This window comes from Mastigoproctus giganteus, chromosome 13 (genome assembly GCF_048544385.1).
Source record: "Mastigoproctus giganteus isolate SK-2022 chromosome 13, ASM4854438v1, whole genome shotgun sequence".
NCBI classification, from domain to species: domain Eukaryota; kingdom Metazoa; phylum Arthropoda; class Arachnida; order Uropygi; family Thelyphonidae; genus Mastigoproctus; species Mastigoproctus giganteus.
The window spans coordinates 83446544-83470574 of record NC_143587.1 but is presented as its reverse complement, the minus strand read 5'-3'; the positions used below and the strand labels follow the sequence as shown (position 1 = coordinate 83470574).

At 36.4% G+C, this 24031-nt stretch overlaps 1 protein-coding gene across 2 annotated transcripts in view; it reads left to right on the top strand.

Annotated features, from left to right (window-relative positions):
• Window positions 1-24031, top strand: part of LOC150076226 (haloacid dehalogenase-like hydrolase domain-containing 5) — a 59559-nt gene that overhangs the window by 16363 nt on the left and 19165 nt on the right. For both annotated transcript variants that reach the window (XM_090388042.1, XM_090388041.1), the window contains 4 exons: window positions 1772-1808; window positions 12272-12446; window positions 17190-17235; window positions 20955-21097. In XM_090388042.1, the coding sequence (XP_090244168.1) occupies window positions 1772-1808; window positions 12272-12446; window positions 17190-17235; window positions 20955-21097 (401 nt within the window). The remainder of the gene's footprint in view (window positions 1-1771; window positions 1809-12271; window positions 12447-17189; window positions 17236-20954; window positions 21098-24031) is intronic.

Genomic DNA, 24031 nt, shown 5'->3' with positions numbered 1-24031 from the left:
GCTTTGCTGTGTAAGTGGACTTGCTGGTGGTCCAGTTTAATTTTAGAGTGAATCCACTTCATTCACTTTTGTGTATCATTTTTGCAAAATAACAAGAGATAGTTTCCTTGCATATGGACCTTCTGATTTCTCAAATTCATCTCTGGCCCCAGAGATCAGACAAGGGTGAACCAGCATCCTGGCTTCCACTAGAGTGAATTCAGCCTTGCAATCTCTGAAAGATTGCCAACTCTTGTCTTAATGTGTCCACTCTTCCTGAGGAATTTAGTTTCTTATTCACCCATTCCACTTTTTTAAGCACCAGAGCATAAACTGGTTGTTATGAGATGGTGGAAAGCATATGACTGTTTTCAGACAAAGGGCATATAATAGTTACAAAAGGAATCATCTGGTCAAAATTCAAAAGGGAACTTTGTTCTCCATTTTAAACTTTCTGTTTTCATCCAATTACATTTTAGTTCAGTTATCTGATTACCAAGAAAGAACTTTCCTTTCTTTTCATACCCCCTCCTCAGTTTTCATTTATATTTTTGAATTGGTTTACAAACCATGACAATTACACCATAAGGTCAGACCTGTCCACTTTGCAAGTATTTTCTGAAATCTGCCTTAAATGACTTCTAGAGCTAGGAACAGGTTGGCTAGGAACTACCTTTACCATGGAATTGACAAGCAGTACTGGATTGCTTTCTAATGGGAATCATCTTTCCATCTCCTTTCTTTCTTGATTTCCTCCATTATTCTCATTTTGTTTCTATATATAATTAATAAATTCCTTCTTTCTCTGTGAATAAAATTCCACATAACTTCAGAACTTTCTATAAAATATTAAACTGTAAACTGTGGATGTTGCAAAACTACATTCATTATTACCAAACAAAAGAACGTTTATGGGTGTGTTGGATTAGAATATTTGTAATCAGAACATTTATATTCTGTGGGAGAATTTTCTGAAAGAGTGGAGTATTAAATTTAGTTTAAAAATTCTGATATTAATTATTTTAAATTTAGTACAGTGTTTGCTGCTTATTGTGATCATGAATAATTTTATCATTCATGTAATGTCTTTTATGAAGTCTTGTTCAGACTTGTATACTATCGCAGAAAAAAAATTGTGTTTATGGTAATCAGCAATTCAGTTTATGGTATTGCCATTTTCCTTTATTGTGGTTTATGCATGTGCAATGGAAGTGGTTACGTAACATCCTAATTTGTATTTGAACTCCACATGTTGGGTGTCTAGTTATTGCCGTTGCTTCATACAGTTCATATGATTGTCAGTGACCTTACTCCATTAAAGAAAGTATTTTACCTGTACTCCTACCAATTTGACTGTTTTACAGTAGAGCATTAATCTTTTTATAATACTTGATTTTAATATTTTCTTTATTTGTTTTTAAAGGTTTGTATTTTTTAAATTTATATTTTCAGAAATGGTGTGACAGTTTCGTTTTTATTGACAACTTTCTCAAAGAAATAGTGAATAGTCAAATTAAAGTATTTTACATTGCTTGATTTTTGTTTTCTTTCTGTCCCCCTTCCACATTTTTATGTACACATTTCCATTCTGTATAAAAGCAGCGTGCATTCTGATTTCATCAGTTATTGTTATCAATTAAGCTGTGTCCCAAAGTGATCACAATAAGCAGTGTCCATTGTATATAATATGAAAGATGATTAATAACAGAAATTTAATGTTCTTATTACAAATTTCTTACTATTGAACTATGAAATATACAAAATGAATAAGGTTTCCTTTCATTTATTGCAGCCATGTTCATTTGAAGAATATTTTCCAAGAATAGAAGGTATATTTATATATATATTTATTTATTCTTTATGTTAAGATACCATAACAAACTTATTTTCTTCAATAAGCATAGACTAACAGAGTGGCTTGCATCTTTTTATTTTTTTTTATCATGGATCACTTACGTTGTTTCTGCAAAATATGATGGACCAATGTGACATGGATCAAAACTGAATGAAAATGAAAAAAATATATTAATACAAATATTCGTTAATTATTATTATTTTTTTAAAATAAAAATGTCCTTAAACAATGTATCAGTTTTTAATGGCCTCTCTGATGTTGACTTTGATTGGCTTGATACATTTAATTATATTTTTTGATATTTAAAAACTTGTTTCTTCATGGTAAATTGAATGTAAAATTTATAGATCAACTAAAATTATTCTTAATTCAAGATAATGCTGATGGATATAACTTGCAACAAGAAGAAATAACATTATGATAGTGATTTTTTTTTTTTTATAAGACCCTGGATGTAATTTCTTGAATATTTCCACAGACTGTTTCTAAATTCCATTCCCAGATTTTCGGTTTCAAGATATTGATAATATCCAAGTCTAAAAATATTGCAAATGCCTTTTCATGTAACTAATGACTTTTCACATAACATTGCATTGAAATAGAAAGAAATGATTTTTTTGGAATCACTTATGAAAGTACATGTTGCTTCCTGAGATGACCCTTCTCCTTTGTAGCACATGCTTTCGAGTTGCTGGATTTGTGAACTAAAAAGATAAAAGAATCCAGTTAAGAATATATGATGGAATAAAGGGTTTCAAAAATTTTTACTGACCAAGTACAGAAACATGAAAAAGGCTACACAGATTGTCGATGCCCTGTCTTGTCATGAACTACAAGGCAATACGTCAGAAAGAAATAACCAAGGGACATAGTACTTCAATAATATATAAATCTACCAACTGGCTGGATTGAATGGCTGTGCTCCTATGTTTGCAAACCACTAACGAACCCATTGAAGGCTGAAGACAAAAAAAAAAAAAAACACCTCCTTCACCCTGTAATGAAGAATTAATGAGAAATTGGAATGGCAGAGTGGACAACATAAGTTAAATCAAATTTAATGGATAAGAATATACACAAAGATTATTAAATGACCTAAATTGTTAAGAAACTGGATATAAGAAAATTTAATTTGTCAAAAAAATAATTACCTGCTGAAACATTACAACCTAAGTTTGTAGAAACAGAGAGCTTCATTGGATTTAAAAAGTGATTGAATAAATATTTGCAAGTAATAAAATATAATATGAGTGAGACATTTTATTTTATTTAATCTAATTTTTATTTTTTTATTTACTTATTATTTGAGAGAAGAGGCTATGTAAGCTGTTTCCTTGCATCATCCTGCCATTTTAATGCTAATACTAATAATATGTGAATCAAAAAGTTTGGTATAACTTTATGCTTTTGTCACACAAAACTGGCTCAACATTGCACTGGTCCCTCATGTTGACTAGATGCACTGCCTTAGATTTAATATGCTTCTTAACTAAGAGCATAACCCATCTCCTTTCCATACACATTGTACTCCCCATATTCACTTTGTGCATGTGTGACACCACATCTCCATTATCTGTACAATGTCTGCATTTGATGACTGAATTGGTACAGTACTTAAAATTCATTTACTATGCTAGTAACATTAATGTATATGCAAGTGTACATGCACCCATTCTTACCCTATTACAGCCCATGTATTTGCTTATCCTGCGAGGATCCCAAGCAGGTCTTGAAAACCCTGACACCTCGCTTTCCAGGCTGCTTCATTTTCCAATAGAAGCAGTGCAAGGATCACTTTTGTCTCTGCCTGCAGCTGTAATTAATCTATTGGTCTGTGGATCTTTCCAAGCTAGCAGTTTTCCAACCCACATCAGCAAATATCCACCCCTTATATTTAAGTGTATACCCATTAACAAGCAGATCATGCTAAGAAAAATATTACCCATGAGCCTTGCACAGTTTCTCCAGGGACAAATTTATGGACAAGGCTCTCAACAAATCCTCCCTACTATCGCATCTGGAGGGAATTGCAGTCATTTTTAACTTTTTCTCACTGCCCAATACTTAGCATTAGCATAGGCATTTGATGCAAGAAAGCAAGCTTATGCAGCATCAGCCAAAAAAAAAAAAAAAAAAAAACACTTCCACTTCACCCCTCTGTTCGTTCAAAATACCTGTCCAGCTGAGCCTTAACCACCAACCAACTACCTGCTGGCTAAAGGCAAATTTCCGCACGTCTATCCTACATCTGTCTTTCCTCAATTTGAATTTATGCCCTCTCAGGTGATTATTCTGAGCGAGAGGAAGACTCCCATCAGCATTGAGCATGCTCAAACCATTCAAGGCTTTATACACCTCTATCAGATCACCTTGCTGGTGCCTAGTCTCCAGACACTGTAATTCGCAAAACTTAAGCCTTTCTTCGTAAGAGCACCCCGTTGTTCCATTCACTAATCTTGTTGCCCTTCTCTGTACTCGTTCCAGCAGCTCTACATCCTTCTTGAAATGAGGCCTCCAGACCTGTATACTGTACTCTAGGTGTGGCCTGACCATTGCCTTATACAAGGGAATAATCACCTCCTTATCCCTGCTAGAAAAATTCCTATATATCATTGACAATACACCATGAGCTACTCTTGCAGCCCATCTGCACTGCTCAGAGAACTTCATATCTGCCTGCACAACCACCCCCAGGTCCCTTTAATTCTCTACCACTGTCAGTGTAGTACCACAGAGTTGATATGTTGCTCTGGGGTTGCTGTTTCCCATGTGTAGTACTTTACATTTGTCAATGTTAAACTTCATTTGCCACCTCTCAGCCCATCTGCTCAACCTTTCCAGATCCTGTTGCAGCAACAGTGTCAGTAGTGTCCTTGACAACCCTGCCTACCTTTGTATTGCCTGCAAACTTTGACATTAAGCTTGATATACCATCATCAATATCATTTATGAATACAGAAAACAATAATGGACCCAACACTGAGCCCTGAGGGACTCCACTAATAACATTAGTCCACGATGAGCAGTGTCCATTGATTACCAATCTCTGTCTTCTCCCCCTCAACCACCCCTTTATCCACAGCAGCAATTTGCCTCCAATGTCACACTGCTCCAATTTGTGCAGCAGTCTTCCATGTGCAACAGTATCAAAAGCCTTTCTAAGATCCAAGTATATAACATCAAAGTTATATCCTGCATCCAGTTCCTTTGTGACTGCATCATAGTATCCAATCAGATTGGTCAGGCAAGACTTCCCCTTAACAAAACCATGCTGTGTCCGAGCTATAACTGAAGTCTTGTCTAAATGATCCTGCAGTGCTTCTTTAACTAGTGCCTCCATTAATTTTCCTGCAACAGAAGTTAAACTCACAGGTCTATAATTACTTGTATTAGCCTTTGATCCTTCTTTGTGAATTGGGGTCACGTTTGCACATCTCCAGTCTGTGGGTACCTCCCCTGAGTCCAAGGAAGCTCTCATAATTATGGCTAAGGGTTTGCTTACTTCCTCTGCTGCCTCCTTTAATATAACTGGATAGATCCCATCCACCCCGGGTGCCTTTCTTGTGTTTATCTTCAACAAATTCTCCTCCACTTTACTCTCAGTTATTACGGGATTCTCTGGCTTACTGCTAGAGTTGAATACACCTCTGGCTTTCCCCTCGCTAAATAACTCCTCATGTGTGAATGTCGATGCAAAATATTCATTTAGTTTGTTAGCTACCTGAGCAGGATCATCAACAGTTGACGAATCGATATCAAGTGGTCCAATCTGATTCATCCCCTTCCTTCTAGAGTTTACATAAGTAAAGAACTCTTTGCTGTTTTTCTTTGCATCCCTTGCCAAAGATTTCTCGTAATCTGCCTTCGCCTGTCTAACCTCCTTTGTTACTTGGTTACAGATCAACTTGTATCTATCATAGGCTTCTGTGTCATGTGTTAATTTTTATGTATCCCATGCATGTTTCTTCTCTGCCATATGCCTCATCAGTTCATCTGACATCCATTTAGGCCTAAACCTTGAACAATATTTCTTGGTTGGTATGTAAAGCCTAGTAGCTTCCAAGATAGGTTCTTTGAATGCTTCCCATTTTGCATTTGCTGTTGGTAACATCATCAGTTGGTCCCACTGTATAGAATTTAAATACTGTCTCAGTCCATCGTAGTCGCCTTTACGAAAGCAATAACCCTTCCCTTTACCCCTAATGGTAGTTACCTCTTTGAGTAAATCCCACTTCAGCACACTGTGACCACTGCCACCTAGTGGTTCATTTACCTGCAGATTCTTAATGCATGAAGAATCACTGCTGATAATCAAATCAAGAGTATTCCTCCCTCTAGTTGCCTCCCTAACATGCTGATGTAGAAAACAATCATCCAATAAATCCACAAAAGCCTTGCTAGTGTGTGAGTGACCAGCCCCCAAATTCCAGTCAATATCTGGGAAATTAAAATCTCCCATTATAAGACTCTCTGATTTACTGGCCCACTCTATTTCCCTGTACAGTTTCTTATTATACTCATCAGAGTCATTAGGCCTATAGCACACTCCTACTCTCAATTTTGATCTCCCATTGCTTATGTCACACCAAACTGATTCGACACTGCACTGTCCAGCGATGTCGACTGGCTTCACTTCCTTGGATTTTATGTATTTCTTAACTAATAGCATAACCCCTCCTCCCTTCCTATCCAGTCTATCCTTTCTGTAGACATTGTACTCCCCAAATTCCAGTTCTGCATTCCTTATATCTGTGTGACAACACATCCCTGGTGTCCTATACTTGTTAAGTAAGTCCCAAGATCTACTATTAACGTGATAAGTGCTGACATGTACAACAATATCACCTGTTGTGACCTTAAAAGATGTCTACACAACACCATTAGCTTCTGCCCCTAACAGACATACCTCGGTGATATTCCACCAATCCTTTTTGTACAAGATAATTCCCATTTCTCTAACAATAGAGTCGATGTCTGTAACTATCCCCTGTGGTATACAAACACATTCCATCTTGGGGACTGCTGCTGTGTTAAGTGTAAGTTCTGGCATTGAGCTGAGAGCTTGATGAGTCACACTTTAAATTCCCTCAAGGGCATCCACCATGTTCATAAACAACCATCAGAAGACTGAGTTTGCATCTCATTTCCTCACCATCTTTGTGCCGACCGGGCTAGCCAGGTGGGTAAAGTGTCTGCCTGGCAATCCAAAGGTCGCGGGTTATAATCCCGCCTTGGGCTTGGATAGCACGATGGTGCCGCACTGTCCAGTTAGATCTCACGGCCACGATACACTAAGGAAGCAGGAAAAAATTGGTTCCTTTGTGTATTGTTCACATCATACAATAAAAAAAACCATCTTTGCACCAAATACACACAAAGACATCCCCCTTGTCTGCATCAGTCCTGTTCCAGATAAGTGCATGTATGGGTATACAGTGCCCTACAAAAATTATAAGGATGCAATTAATAAAAGACTGTTTTTGTAGTTATCCACCTTTGCTATCTGTTGAGGTCAGTTTAGTGTGATATAATCATTGGGAAAATGAAAATAGGAGTGTGTTTTAGGCAAAATGACTGTGATGAATATAACAAACAACTATGCAGAGAAATAGTGGGCCAGAAAATCAAATATAATGGTGGATTTTAACTTTCCACATACTGATTGGAACTTGTGGGTTGGTCACTAGCAAGGCTTTTGTGGATATTGTTTGGATGACTGTTTTCTTCATAAGCATATTAGTGAAGCAACAAGAGAAAGCAGTACTCTTGATCCATTTATTAGCAGCAATTCTTCATGCATTAAGAATCTGCAGGTAAAAGAGTCACTGGGTGGCTGTGATCACAGTGTACTTATGTTGAATTTACTTAAAGATAACTACTGTCAAGAGTAAGGGAAAGGCTTTTGCTTGCTTAAGGGTGACTCTACAGTGGCCTCAGATAGGTTTTAGATTCTACGCAGTAGGACCAACTGAAGATGTCATCAAAGCAAATTCTAAATGGGAAGCATTCAGAGAAATAATCATATAAACTACTAAGCTTTTCATATCAATTAAGAAATACTGGTAAAGGCTTAGATCCATATGGATGTCAGAAGAACTGATGAGACTTGCAGAAGAGAAAAAAAAAGGGAGATGCATATAAATTATTAGGCAATACAGAAGCCTATGGCAGATATAAACTAGTCTGTAATCAAGTCACAAAGGAGAGTAGGCAAGCTTGGGCAGGTTGTGAGAAATCTTTGGAAAAGGATGCAAAAAAAACTCATCAAAAACTTATTTATATAAACATTAAAAAAAAAGAGAACGCATCATATTGGTCCACTTGATTCCAATGGTTTGTCAGGTTTCTGACAAACTGAGTGGCACCTCCGTAGCCAGGAGCAGCCATGCATAGCACACGCTTCTTGATTAGACCAGGGTTCAAGCCCGTGACCACCAAATACGGAGGATGCAGAAAGGTCAAGGAATGACCACCGCATATTCCCGGAGCAATGTGGCCTTAGTTGCTAATGCTCCTAAAAACCAAATAACAAACAAACTGAGTAGGTATTTTGCATCTACATTTACACAAGAGGAATTCTTTAGGGAAAGAAATGCCAGAAGTTTATCAAATTAACAGGGAGCTAAATGATTTTATGATAACTGAGAGAAAAGTAGTAGAGAAATTGTTGAAGCTAAACATTAAAAAAATGGGATCTATCCAGTTATGTTAAGGGAGGCAGCAAAGGAGGTAAGTAAACTCTTAGCCATTATTATGAGAGCATTTTTTGATTCAGAGGAAGACCCTATGGACTAGAGATATGGAAATATATTCCCAGTTCACGAAGGATGACATTAGTAATTACGGCCTGTTATCTTAACTTCTGTTCCAGGAAAATAACAGTAACTGGTGAAGGAAGTAATGCAGGACCATATAAACAGCAATACAGTTAAATTGCAATCACAGAACAGATTTTTTTTAAGGGGGGGGTATCTTGTCTGGCCAAGCTGATTGGATACCATGATGCAGTAACAAATGAACAAGAGAAATAGTGGCAAATGACATTCATGCAAAAATTAATTTTGATATCATATACTTGGATTTCAGGAAAAAGATTTTGATCATGTTGCACATAAATGCTGTGCTATGATACTATTCTCTAGCATTAGTGTATATGCAGGGGCATATTCAGGGGTGGGCAGAAGAGGAATATGCCCCCCTGGTTAAGGGGGTATATGTAGGAGGCGTTCTAAAAAAACTCAAAAGCATGGTTGCCATTCCCCCCTTACGGTGATACCTGGATACGTCACTGTGTATATATGTACCTTTTCTTACTCTTAGTTACCCTATCACAGCCCACATATTTACTTGTTCTTTGATGACCCATAACAGGCCTTGAAATTCCTGATACCTTTCTTTCCAGACTGCTGCTTGTATGAACAGAAGCAGTGCAAGAATCATTTTCACCTCTCTGTCTGCAGCTCTAGTTAATCTACAAGTCTGAGTATCCCCCAAGTTAGTAGTGTTCTCACCCAACTAACCCTGCTTTGATATCATGCACCCCTTCAATTTAAGTGTATCCTACCCCTATAAAAACAGTCGGCGAAGGTAAAGAAAGCCTGCACGAGAACGAAGAGAAATGTCGGATAACTTACACGGAAAATTAGTTTCCCCGATACAGCACTCTAGTGCTGCTCACTCGGTAAATAGAAGGTAGGCGTGGCAAACAATGTGCTGATTGGTGCGCGAACACAACACACGATAACATCGAATTAGTATCATTTTAGCAGCACTAATGGTAACTAATCGCACATGCCCTAACCTTTTTTCACCATTACAGTAATTCGTAATGGTGAAAAAAGGTCAGGTTACCTCGACTTGAATCCCATGGGAGCTTGAACCCCTTCCCAAACTGAGGGGGTAACCTAACCTTTTTTCTTTAGAATCATGGGTGGACTAGCACATAAATTGTTTATTAACAAAATATTAATTTTTTATTACTGTGCTTTTATTTTTAAAGACACTCGTGCAGATACACACGTAACGTAACTCGTGCAGATAAACACGTATCCATCAGCACCTTAAAAGATTCATTGCTACTATTACCTGTTCACTGTTCATTACAAAACTATTATGCACCGTTCTTTACTGGTAAATACACATCATAATGCCAACCGATGACTACACAGTAGCTTGTCATCTGTCGTGCCCCCCACCAATCATTTCATCGTTTGCCATGCCTACCTGTCAATCAATATATCCTTCTTGATTTCTGCTCCAGACCAATAACACCTACCGTCTGTTTACCGAGTGAGCAGCACTAGAGTCCGGTGTCGGGAAACAAATTTTCCGCGTAAGTTATCCGACGTTTCTCGTCGTTCTCATGCAGGCTTTCTTTACCGTAGCCAAACAGTCTCTTCTGTTAACAAGCACAGACCGCACTTGAGAAAAATTCTACCCCACGAGCCTGGCACAGTCTCTCTAGGGCTGAATTGATTGACAAGACTCTCAACATGTACTGTCTCCTATTGTGTCTGGGCAGAATTGCAGACATTTCAAATTTAATCTCTTACTCTTGATTCTTTCCTAACATTGCCCTGTACTTAGTGCCAGTGTGTAGAACAGAATCACCTTCCATGCCCTTAAAAGATAATATCATATCTCTTCTACATCATCTACTTCTGCCCACGGAAGATATACCCTGCTTTATCTTTTTTACACAATATATTCCCAGTTTTCCTGACAATAACTACCTCCTGTGGGACTAGAGCACTCTGCTTTGGTTGTTGCTGTGTTGCCTGATGGACAAAGTTCAAGTTCTGTTATTGAGTTGGGTAGCTGAGAGCTCTTGATGCACAACCCCCATTTTAATTACTTTGAGGACATTCACTTTGTTCTTCAAGCTTTCATAAATGCCCATCAGAACAGTGAATTTGTACTAATTTTTAACACTCTTTGCGCAGAGACATATCCCTTGGCTGTATCATGCCCCGTTCTAGATAGTCTGCAAAACATCTCAGGTAGCACGTTTTGTATGGATTCATAGGAGAACTGCCCCTTCAGTTGCTCCCCAAGATACAGCACCCCCATTACTTTGAGCTTTGCTAAAAGTCTGAGGCATGATTTCATTTTAAATCCAATTTAATTTTGGAATACTACACTAAACTAAATAGATAATGCAATAATAATACCACTCTATTATTGTTAGGTTTTTTTAGGAGCATTAGCAACTAAGGCCATATTGCTCCGTAGATATGCGGTGGTCATTCCCTGACCTTTCCGCATCCTCTGTATTTGGTGGTCACGGGCTTGAACCCTGGTCTAATCAAGAAGCATGTGCTACGCACTGCTGCTCCTGGCTACGGAGGCACCCCACCACTCTATTCATAGGTTATTCAGTAATAATACTTACTATGGTATCAATTTTACATTGTATATATTATGATATACCATCATGTTCATAGAATTTTAAATTCATTATAGTCTTACTATAAATAAAATTTCTTAGCTAAAAAAAAAAAAAAAATAATATTCCAACTTATGTCACTTAAAGTGAAACTTTTTTTTCCCGCATTTTCATTGCAAAAACATAGGAAGAAAATGTTTCCTCTGCAGTTTGAGAATTCACATTTAATTTGCAATAGTGTATTAATGGATAATTGATTAGATTGATTGAACAATTGGCATAATTTCTACTATGAGAAGAGAGATCGTTGAAGAGAAGGGATATTGGTTCGAGTCAGTCCAGCTAGCTTTCCAGACAAATATTCAGATTTTGAAAAATATCAGGATTTATTTCCTTTTCCCTAATTTGACATTTCTTTAACTGGTGGATCAAAAAGTCACCAGGGGCTTCAAATTGCATTTCTGATGTCATGTTGAAATTCTCTTGATGAAAAGAATAAAGAACTATGACACAAAAAAAAAAAAATATTGTTCTTTCTGCTTCATCATGCATGATATTAGGCAAGCCACTGCAGTGAAATGCATTCAAAATCTTTAGAAAGGTTAGGCTGTAGCTTGGCAGGTTTAAGAGTGAAAAAACAATCCTTCATTAGTAGATGAGTATGATGTCATGTCCAGACAAGATTCTCCACATATAAAGATATTATACTTGAAGTGAAGCCTACTAAAAGAGAAGAAACTGATTATTGTGATTATGCAGAATAAGAAGAATTATGGTGTATTCACAGAACACCTTAAAGTGATGGGCAGTTTAAACGAACTTTATATTATTTATGCTTATTAAATATAATTGCCAGATGGTTCTCAGATTGAGCAGTACAAATTGGTGGTCCAGTTGAAATGCAGAAATAGTGCTTATATATATATATAAAAAAAATAGTGTGTTTTTTTTTTTTTTTTTTTTTTTAGCGGTTTTATACCTAATTCTCTTAATGTGAATTACTATTTGATTATCTGAATTTCTTTTATTATTTTTTTCTTTTTCTTGCACAGCTGTTCTATTATTTGGTGAACCCATAAGGTGGGAAACTAGTCTTCAACTAATAATTGATGCTTTAGTAACAAATGGTCAGCCATACAAGCCACTGTCTGCTGTTCCTTATCCTCATATACCAGTACTGGCTTGTAATATGGACCTTCAGTGGATGGCTGAAGCATGTCTTCCTAGGTAAATGAAAATTGTAGAGTATTTGTTTGAATTTTAAATGGATCATTCATTTAATTATTCATGTGTTTTTGTGGCTATCATGGTTTAAACTCTAGATAATGCAATGGTCCTAATGATCATAGCAGAACAAACTCTGTGTGTTTGAGTTGTTCTAGTATCACACTGATTTCAAACAGATGGTCTTGCCAAAAAGGTAGTTTAATTGGCCTGTTTAAAAGTGAGGCATGTTATGATAGCTGTTTCAGGACTCACTGGTCCCTCATCAGATAGCCTCTAGTGGCAATACTCAGACAAAACATTTCAAAGAAGTGTTTTGATATCATATACTGCATGGCTGCTCACATTGAGCAGCCAATTCACTTTTTTACAACTGTTTTTCTGATGTGGCCTCTATTAATCAGATACTACTAGAGACTACTTTCAGGGGCTGACGAAGGCCTAGTGAGTCCTGAAACAGGCTGCCATAGCAAGTCTCACCATGTCTGTTAACCCATCAGCACACATGAATACTTGATCTTAGTACACACCTAGAGTAAAAATTACCCTACTTATAAATGTATTTACCAGTTAAATAGGAAGCTGAAATTCCAAAATATATGTAGTAGAAAGAGATGGGCATCAATGCAGAATTAAACAACAAATGTATTACATTTTTAAAAATAGATAAATATTAAACTTAAATGCATGCAACAGGCACTGCATTACAAAAAAAATAAATAATTACAATAATTAAACTCAATGTGCAGTCTTCACAAAATGAGTAACAGAATGCTCTTTGCAATCACTTTTAAATATAATTTCAATTTATTTTTCCTATTCTATTTTATTGAAAAATAGTCAAGACATTTATATATACATTGGGTAAATTTTACCCAGACATTAAACAATCATGTTTACACAAATGTTCTCAGGGTAACTCAAGAAACTTCCTTTAGTATGTTATAGATAAATGTTCTTGAAAGGTATTGAAGAGTGGGAAAGGCTGTGTATGCATGTTTCAGAATAATACTGTTTTCAGGATTCACTGTGTAATTTTTACCTCAATATTAGACTCCAGGTTAAATAAACTGCCAATTAATCTTTAAGCAAGGGCACACAGATGCCTAGTTTGTATCTATGTGGCATCGTGGAGAAGAATTCTAGTGAGAGCCTGTGGGCCACACTGGTGTGGAGAAATTTTACAGATAATTTAGCATTAGCAAAGGCACATGATGCAAGAAAGCAAGCTTATACAGCATCAGCCAAAAAGAATACAAAACAAAAACCCTTATTTCACCCATCCACTCGCTCCAAATGTTTTTCAAGTTCTGCCTTGAATATATTTAAGTTATCAACTTCTACGACAAATGGAAGTTTGTTCCAGCAATCAACCACCTGCTGGCTAAAGGCAAACTTCCACACATCTATCCTACAACTGTCTTTCCTCAATTTGAATTTATGCCCTCTTAGGCAATTATTCTGAGCAAGAGAAAGAATCTCATCCGCATTGAGCATGCTCAAACCATTCAAGGCTTTATACACCTCAATCAGATCACCTTTTCTTAAGCTTTTCTTCATAAGAGCAACCCTTTGCTTCATTTGCTAACCTTGTTGCCCTTCTCTGTAGTTGTTCCAACAGCTCTACATCCTTCTTAAAATGAGGCCTCCAGATCTGTATACAGTACTTAAGGTGTGGCCTGACCATTGCCTTATACAAGGGGATAATCACCTCCTTATCCCTGCTAGAAAAATTCCTGTATATCATTGACAAGAAACCATGATCTACTCTTGCAGACCATCTGCACTCCTCAGAAAACTTCATATCTGCCTGCACAATTACCCCCAGGTCCATTTCATTCTCTACTATTGTCAGTGTGGTACCACAGAGTTGATACGTTACTCTGGGATTACTGCTTCCCATATGTAGTACTTTACATTTGTCAATATTAAACTTCATTTGCCACCTCTCAGCCCATCTGCTCAACTTTTCTAGATCCTGTTGCAGCAGCGTACTGTCATTAACAACCCTGCCAACCTTTGTATCGTCTGCAAACTTGGACATTAAGCCTCATATACCATTATAAATATCATTTATAAATACAGAAAATAACAATAGACCCAACACTGAACCCTGAGGGACTCCACTAATAACATTAGTCCACGAAGAGCAGTGTCCATTGATTACCACTCTGTCTTCTCCCACTCAACCATCCCTTTATCCATAGCAGCAATTTGCCTCCAACGCCACACTGCTCCAATTTGTGCAGCAGTCTTCCATGTGCAACAGTATCAAAGGCTTTTCTAAGATCCAAATATATGATATCAGAGTTATTCTTTGCATCCAGTTCCTTTGTGACTACATCATAGTATCCAATCAAATTAGTCAGACAAGACTTCCCCTTAACAAACCCATGCTATGTCCGAGTTATAACTTAAATCTTGTCTAGATGATCCTGCAATGCTTCTTTAACCAGTGCCTCCATTAATTTCCCTGGAACAGAAGGTAAACTAACAGGTCTGTAATTACCTGTGTCTCCCTGTGCAAATGTGACCCCAATCCTCCTTTGTGGATTGTGGTCACATTTGCACAACTCCAGTCCATGGGTACCTCCCCTGAGTCCAGGGAATCCCTCTTAATTATAGCTAAGGGTTTGCTTACTTCCTTTGCCGCCTTCGTTAATATAACTGGATAGATTCCATCCACCCCAGGTGCCTTTCTTGTGTTTATCTTCAACAATTTCTCCTCCACTTTACTCTCAGTTATTACAAGATTATCTAGCTTACTGCCAGAGTTGAATACACCTCTGGCATTCCCCTCCCTGAATAACTCCTCATGTGTGAATGTCGATGCAAAATATTCATTTAGTTTGTTAGCTACCTGAGCAGGATCATCAACAGTTGAACCATCGATATCAAGTGGACCAATCTGATTCATTGGCCCTTCCTTCTACAGTTTACATAAGTAAAGAACTCTTTGCTGTTTTTCTTTGCATCCTTTTCCAAAGATTTCTCGTAATCTGCCTTCACCTGCCTAACCTCCTTTCTAACTTGGTTACAGACCAGCTTATATCTATCATAGGCTTCTGTGTCACATGTTAATTTATATGTATCCCATGCATTTTTCTTCTCTTTCACATGTCTAATTAGTTCATCTGACATCCATTTAGGCCTAAATCTTTAACAATATGTCTCTGTTGGTATGAAAAGCCTATTAGCTTCCAAGATTAATTCTTTGAATGCTTCCCATTTTGAATTTGCTGTTGGTAACATCATCAGTTGGTTCCACTGTATAGAATTTAAATACAGTCTCAGACCACCGTAGTCACCTTTATGAAAGCAAAAACCCTTCCCTTTACCCTTGATGGTAGTTACCTCTTTGAGTAAATCCCACTTCAGCACACTGTGATCACTGCCACCTAGTCGTTCCTCTTTGCAGATTCTTAATGCATGAAGAATCACTACTGATAATCAGATCAAAAGTATTACTCCCTCTAGTTGCCTCCCGAACATGCTGCTGTAGAAAACAATCATCCAATAAAAAAATCAAAAGCCTTGCTAGTGTGTGAGTGACCAACCCACAAATTCCAGTCAATATCCGGGAAATTAAAATCCCCCATTATAAGACACTAATTTACTGGCCCATTCTATTTCTCTGCACAATTGCTCATTATACTCATCAGGCCTATAACACACACCTACTCTAATTTTTTTTTTCTTTCCCAGTGCTTATGTCACACCAAACAGACTCAACATTGCATTGTCCACCCCATCAATTGGATGCACTTCGTTAGATTTTATGTTTTTCTTAACTAACAACATAACCCCTCTTACCTTCCTGTCCTGTCTATCCTTTCTGTACACATTGTTCTCCCCAAATTCCAGTTCTGCACTACTTATGTCTGTGTGACACCATGTTTCTGATATCCCAACAATATCTGCCTTTGCCCTAACTCATGGCTTTTTTTTTCAGCATTGTCTTGCACGTGCTATGTAATTCAGCCGGTCACCTACTCTTAATATCATCAGTGCCAACATGTACAACAATATCACCCTTTGTGCTCTTAAAGGATGTTATCTGCCCTACAATGTCCTCAACATTTGCCCCTGGCAGACATACACTGGTCCTGTTCCATCTATACTCTTTGCACAATGTTTCCCCGTTTCCCTGACAATAGAGTCACCTACAACAACTAGTTGGGATTTTACATGGGGAGCCTTAATTCTCAGACTTTTGATTACTTTGAGAACCTTTTGCTTTGTAGTATGGATAATTTTATTGGAGAGAGAGACTCAAAGTCAGGGTTAAGTACCTATCTTGAGGAATTATTTTACCAAGCTGACATTGGTAAAGAATGAATGTCCCATGTTTTTTTGCTCTTTAGTATCGTATTATATTCATTTGATAGGTCATGTTCTTTTATAGTTCTTACTGTTGCTTGCATTTCTGAGGAATAAATTGTGGATTAGTATGAGCAATTTTTTTTTTAATGCACTTCTTTTGCTTGCAATGTCAACTAATTTACTATTATAACATTTTTAATTGTAGAATCTATTTTAATTGCAAGACACGTAATTAGTAACATAACATTTGACAAGCTGTCCCTATAATAAGTATTCCTCTGAAGTCACAAAATTACTTATTGAAGTATAAGTTTATGGTAGAAGCAGTAAAATATCTTAAAAAAGTAATTAAATTTATCTGTATTTTTTAATACCTAAGTTTTATATATGTGTGTGTTTAAATTTTAATTTTGTTTGTTACAGATTTGGTCATGGAGCATTCCTTTTATGTTTAGAAAACTTATATAAAGTACGTATCTGTTATTTGCTGAATCTAATTTTTCAAATAAGTCATTACTATAATCATAAAATCTTGTTAACAAAATTAAAGGCCAGATGAACTATAATATCCATATTGCAAAACTCTTGAGAAGTTACATTCCAAAATATTATGATAAGTCTGAAGTCCTTAAATGCTCACCTGCTAACTTATTTGCTACTACTTAAATGTGGTAGAACCTGTTCAATGTGCCATAACTTTCAGAATGTTGGGGAAAAAAAAAAAAAAAAAAACAGCATTCCACGCCCCCAGCATTCCAAAAGTTTATACTTAGTGGTTGAAAATTAAAGGTTCGGTTTTGTAAATTGGAACAAATCTTAAAATTTTTTAAGAAGTTTATTCATGTACATGAACTAACATCAACACAAGCAAAGAAAAAAATAATAAAACTGGTGCCAAGTATATAAATAACAGCCAAACATTACTGAAAAGTGTTCAATTAGTGTGCAGATACCAAGTTGCTGTTAATTTCATGTACTTTTACAGCATCAGTGGCTGACTACTTAATAATGACTGCATGTATGCATTATAACAGTGCTTGGGTGCATTTTGAATGCAGATATGTACTGCGGCACATCACTCTAGTGCCTTTTTGTGCATATATGCAAAGTTATCACATTTATTCATATCACACATGCAAAAACGTGTGAAGTTGTTTCTGTAGGACAAACTATAGTTATTTATATATAATTAAGGACACTTTTTTTTAATCACATGAAATAAGGAAACAAAATAAGTTTTATTGAAAATTATATCAGATAAAAGCTCAATTTCTGTATTAGACTGTTAGCAGGTGTGATTTCAGGTTTAAGACTGAATGAGTGGGCTCCTTCCTTCCTAGAAATGAATGTTATTTCCTTCAGTCAGGATGGCTGGAATAACTATTTGTAAATAGATCTTTGAGCCCCCATTTTGATCTGAAGATGGGATTCAGTGAGCAGCCTGAAACATCATCTGCTAACAATCTAGTATAGCTTGTATCTGATATAAAACTTATTTTGCTTCCCATTTAACATGGTAAAAAAAGTGTCCTTAAATATATATATTTACTTATATGAGGTGTGGCTATAAACTTCCTAGACTGGTGCAGTAAAAAGAACACAAAGTGAAGGAGTTCAAAAATGGTTTATTTTTATTGAAAGTAATCACCACCTTTGAATGCACTTACTACGCCGTTCTAAAAGAGATGATGTTCAGTTCAGCAGTTATGTTTTTCTATGTCCTCAACATCTTGAATCTTTCCTTTGAGGGCAGTTTTCATCTTGAGAAAAAGGAAGAAATCTGGTGCTAGATTGGGAGAGTAGAGTGGATGATTGATCTTCACAATGCCATGTTTCACAACAAAACAAGTGCAAAATAGATGGTGGGGACATTGTCATAGAACAAAGCGCCTCCGTAGATAGGTGGGAAGGAGCAGCAGTGCGTAGCACACGCTTCTTGATTAGACCGGGGTTCGAGCCTGTCACCACCAAACACGGAGGATGTGGAAAGGTCAGGGAATAACCACCACATATCCCAGAGCAATATGGCCTTAGTTGCTAATGCTCCTAAAAACCAAATAACAACAACAAGGACCACCTGTCTTTCCCTTGAAATCGTGGTCTTGTCCAGGAAATTTGCTTCAGTAATCTTTAAGCACCTGTACATAGAATGCAGAATTGACTCTCTCCCGTTCAGGTAAATATTTCTTGTGAATCAAACCCTATTCATCGAAAAGCATGCTCAGCATAGTCTTCATCCTGAACTTCTGTAAACAAAACTTTGTGCTCTAGTGATGATTTGAAAGTCCACTGCATGCTCTGAGTTGTACCTGAACGGCAATACAGTTGATAAAATTATAATTGTTTGACACGCCTGGATGAAGGCTTCATGATGATACTCTTTGTTGCCTCTGCTTATCCGTGAGGCTGTGGGGCACAAATCTTTCTTTTTCCTAAATCGTCATGCAGAATATGATGAATTATCTCCTTATTCTATCTAACTCATCAGCCATCATTCTGAGGATCAAACAATCTCTTGCCACAATTTCCCGAACGTTTGCAACTGTCCTCATTTTGAGAGATTGATGGATGTCTACTTCTTAGGTCATCGTAATCAATCTCGTATACGTCTTTGAACCACTTATACCATTTAAAAACACTGACATGACTTAATGTTTCATCATCATAAACAGTTTAATTTTTATACATTTCTGTTGCAGATTTGCAACAATACAGCCTACTGTACTACCATCTGTTGGAAGAAGTGTGAACTACAACTTACATTGCAGTTTATTTTCAAACATGAACACAACAGCACATCTGGCTGATGCTATATAAGCTTGCTTTCTTGCATCATGTGCCTTTGCTAATGCTACTACCCTAGCCACACAGCAAATAAAACTATAAATACTAATAGATATTTAATAAATGTGTTTTGAAACTTTATCACAGCCGGCATAATTATTAACATAAAAGTATGTAGCCATAGGTTCAATAATTTAAAGAACTGAGATTTTTGTTTCATTTTATTTTAGTTTTAAAATTTTTAAGGGCTTCTTCAAAACTGATACATAAATGTTTTCCTGATCATGTGATGTTGCATACAAAATGTAATGATTGCAGGTGAAAATTTAAACATTGCTGCTAATATCATGCAAACTTCAGTACTATGCATGAGGTGGTAGGGTTGTATTAGCTATTATCTGCAAAGCAGAGAACATGGCTCTTGTAGATATTCACCAACATTTGAGGAATATTTATGGAAATATGAAAATTGATGTAAGCACAGGTAGCTAATGTAGACAGTTATTGGTAGTGGTATGGTATGCTAAGATCAGGCAAGCCTCTCATTGCAGTTTCAGCAGAAAATGAAGAGAGAGAGAGTGGATAAACTAATTCATGAGTACCAATGTATTAAGACCAAAAGAAATGTGTGAGAGAATGGAAATAGGCTTTAATGTATCAAAAACAGTTCTGGACAATTTCGGATACAGGAAATTATGTGCCAAATGGGTTATTGAATCCTATGTCAAGTCATGAGGATACAGACCTTATGCTAATCTTCTGGAGTGGCATTAGTCAATAGGTGAAGATTTTCTTAACATTTTCAGCATCAGTGGTCAACCACTGATGCTGAAATGTTATGCACTGCTATGAACAAAGAAATTTGCAGCAGCAGTCTAGGAATTGCAACCAATAATTCACTAATAAAGAAAAAACAAGGCTCAGCAATCCATGTGTTTGTTTTTGGAACAGGGAAATATAATCAATTGTGTATTGCATAATTTGGGTTGACTATTTTACCACATTTCTCACAGAGTCTTGACCTTGCCTCATCACTCTCACCTGTTTGGCACTGTAAAGTATCACCTTCATTGGGAACACTTCAATGGTGAAACTATCATTGCAGCTGTCAAGAAGTATCTTGGAGGCTATCAGCAACTTTTGAGGGGGAGGATGAAGGACTAAATCTCCACCAATGACCATGTGCTCATTGGTGGAGAAAAATGTGTAGATTGGTGGTGAATGTGTGTAAAAATAAATAAAAGGTTTTTGGTTAATAGGATTCTGTTTTCTATACTTTTGCAAATATAAAAAAGAAATTTTAAATATCAATTATGGTACTCGCTCTAAAATTTTAGCATAAAAGAATCATTCTTTAAGTACATAATAGCAATTTAGCTCACAGTGATCTATATTTTCTTTCAGAAAATTACAGGAAAGGATATAATCTATACATCTCTAGTGGGTAAGCCAAGTGAAATTACCTATCATCATGCTGAATATTGCATTCAGCAACATGCACTTAAAATAGGCATTCAACATCCAATCAGGCATTTATTTGCAATTGGGTAAGTGTCATGTAGAAATAAAAATGTTTAAAAGAAATTAATTGTTCATTTTTTGATTATTGTTTTTTTATAATGAATTAATATTAAAATGGCAGAATGATGCAAGGAAGCAAAGCTTATGGTGCATCTGCTGTCAAAAAATATATAAAATAAGGTGAAAATGAGAAAATAAAATGTCTTCCAAGTTTTATAATGTTTGAATAGCATGCATGATGCATCTGGTCCAAAGGACTAATGTAACATTTCAGCATATTATCTCAATGTAAATATTTGAAATAAAGGCATGTCATCTATGTAAAGTTTAGAACCTACTTATTATTAATAGAACCTAACAGTCACACATTTTGCAAACGTTTTCTCCTCCTCTTCTTCAGTGATTTTAATCTTGCTGTTACACTACCAAAAAACACAGTCAGTTTGGTGTTTTGTGACAGTGTAACAACAAGATCAGTCACTGAAAAAGTGGAGAAAACATCAATTGAACTGCATGATTTTTAGTTTCTATTAATAATAAATAGATTCCAAACTTTACACAAGTTTCTGCTTCTACAAAACTAACTGGCAATTTGTTGTAGTAATAGATTACTCTTTAACTAAAGACAAATTTCTTTATATCCAGTTACTGTTCCTTTCTTTGTGTCATCCTAGAAAAAGAAAACATGCTTCCATTATTAACCCTTTTATAGTTTTAAATAACTTCAGTCAAATCCCATGATTACCTTAGAAATGACATTTTTCTCTATTGGCAAATTCCTGTATATCATTGACAGTATGCATGCACAGCCCTTGCAGCATTACTGTACTGCTGAAAGAATTTCGTGTATTACGGTCTCCAGGCCCTTTTCATCATTAACATGCAACTACCTCTCCTCTCTCAGTTGATAATTTAACTTGGGATTTCTGTGACTTAGAAGGGAAAAAAAAAAAAAAAAAAACTTTGCATTTACTAGCATTAAATCTTAACTATTTTTAGACCAGTTTTATCATTTATCTATCTTGTTGCCACAATGTTTCCTGTTCTCACTGTCCAACTTAATATCTTCAGCAAATTTTGACATGAAACTTGTGATACCATCATCAATTACATTAATGGAAATTAAAAGAACAAGGACTCTAGCACAGCATTCTGAGGAAACCCCACTCATAACATTTCTGTATTTGGCACATTGCCCATTTCTAAGCACTCTTTGTCCACTGTATTACCTTACCCACACTTTTCCAATTTATGCACAAGACATTTATGTGTGATTATGTCAGAAATATTTCCAAAATTGTGAAAATTATAAAATTATTCACGTAACCAGTTCCTTTGTGAGTACTTCATAATCCTTTATCAGATTGGTTGGACAAAATCTTCCCTTCATAAAACTAGGTTGGCACTTTTATAATATCATTACTATCATACTTAGATTCCACAAATTTTATTGCCACAGCTGTCAGATTTACAGGCAGGAATGTTAAAGGGAGAGACCTGGAATTGTAGTCTGGATTCCCTATGGGGAAAGGTGGGGGCTGGGCCAGTGAGGTTGTTTGTCCCAGGGTCTGAACTGGCTCTTGTCAGTTCAGGCCCTGGGACAAACCTGTAAGCAGGGCCTGAGGCTCTGCTTAGGTCTGAATGCTTTATTGGGGAGAAAGGCAGTTGCCCATTTTCAATTTTCTGGAACTTTACATGAGGCCAAGGATTCCTCCATTATTGGTCATCAAACCCTCTGTACAGGAACTCCCCAACTTACGTAATACTCGACTTTATGTAAGTTTTTGTCAGGTGGTGCAAACTGAAAAAAAAAAAAAAAAAAAAAAAAGAATGGAAACATATTTTGCATGTGTAGGGATAATGGAGGGAGGTATCGTGAAAATATCATAATGTAAATTCAATAACATATATATTGTTTTTTTTTTTTGTGTAATTCGTTCCACGTCCTTGGAAGTTGAAAATTTCAGTATATATTATTAAAAGGTCATATTTATAATGGAAATTGCACTACACTTTGATCGTTATCATATGTTCGGTTATAAGAATCAATTTTGAATGCCTTTGTGATATTTTTCAAAAATACATTTCTGGAGGTCACTGCCATAAAACAATCTTTTATAAATGGGTAGTAAACTATCTTATTGCATTTGCGATAATCCCGATAACTGGAATTCTGTGGCTTCTTACATTATAGTATTATGGTGAAATGTGTCCTCTTTCACTGAAATCTTCAATCATATAAAAAACAAATTTTCAGAAACTTCTCTTCATCCTATTTATGTATTACAATGATAAGGGAAAGGGACCAACGGAAAGTGCAAGTGCTGGCAGTGCCAGGAAACAAAACAAAATTTATTTAGAAACGAAGATGAAAATGATTAAGAAGTATGAAGCAGGACAAAGTTTGTCATCTATTACAAGGGAATTAGGTCTCGCTGCTTCAACAGTGAACGCTATGCATATAAAAGAACATGTCAAAGGATCAACGCACTCAAGATCAACAGTGTTCAGGTGATGTATCGAAGATGGAACAGCTATTAACAATATGGATGGAAAATCAGGTTCAGAAGGAAGTGCCCCTGAGTCCAATGGCCATTCAAGCAAAAGCAACAAGTATTTATGAAGATATTAAGGATAAGTATGGCGAACCTCAAGCCAAGTTCATGGCAAGCAACAGGTGGTTTAATAGGTTCAAGCATCGCTCTGGTTTCCAAAACATTAAAGTATGCGGTGAAGTTGCCAGTGCCGATTCTGCAGCTGTAGAGAAATTTTGTGATGTGTTGGAAAAAATTGATGAAGGCAGCTATTCAACACAGTAAATTTTTAATGTTGACGAGACTGCTCTGTATTGGAAAAAAATGCTGGATCAAACATACATTGCCAAAGAGGACAAGACAATGCCAGGTTTCAAGGCTTCAAATCAGGCCATGTTCTTGCTTGGGGGCGAATGCAGCGGGAGA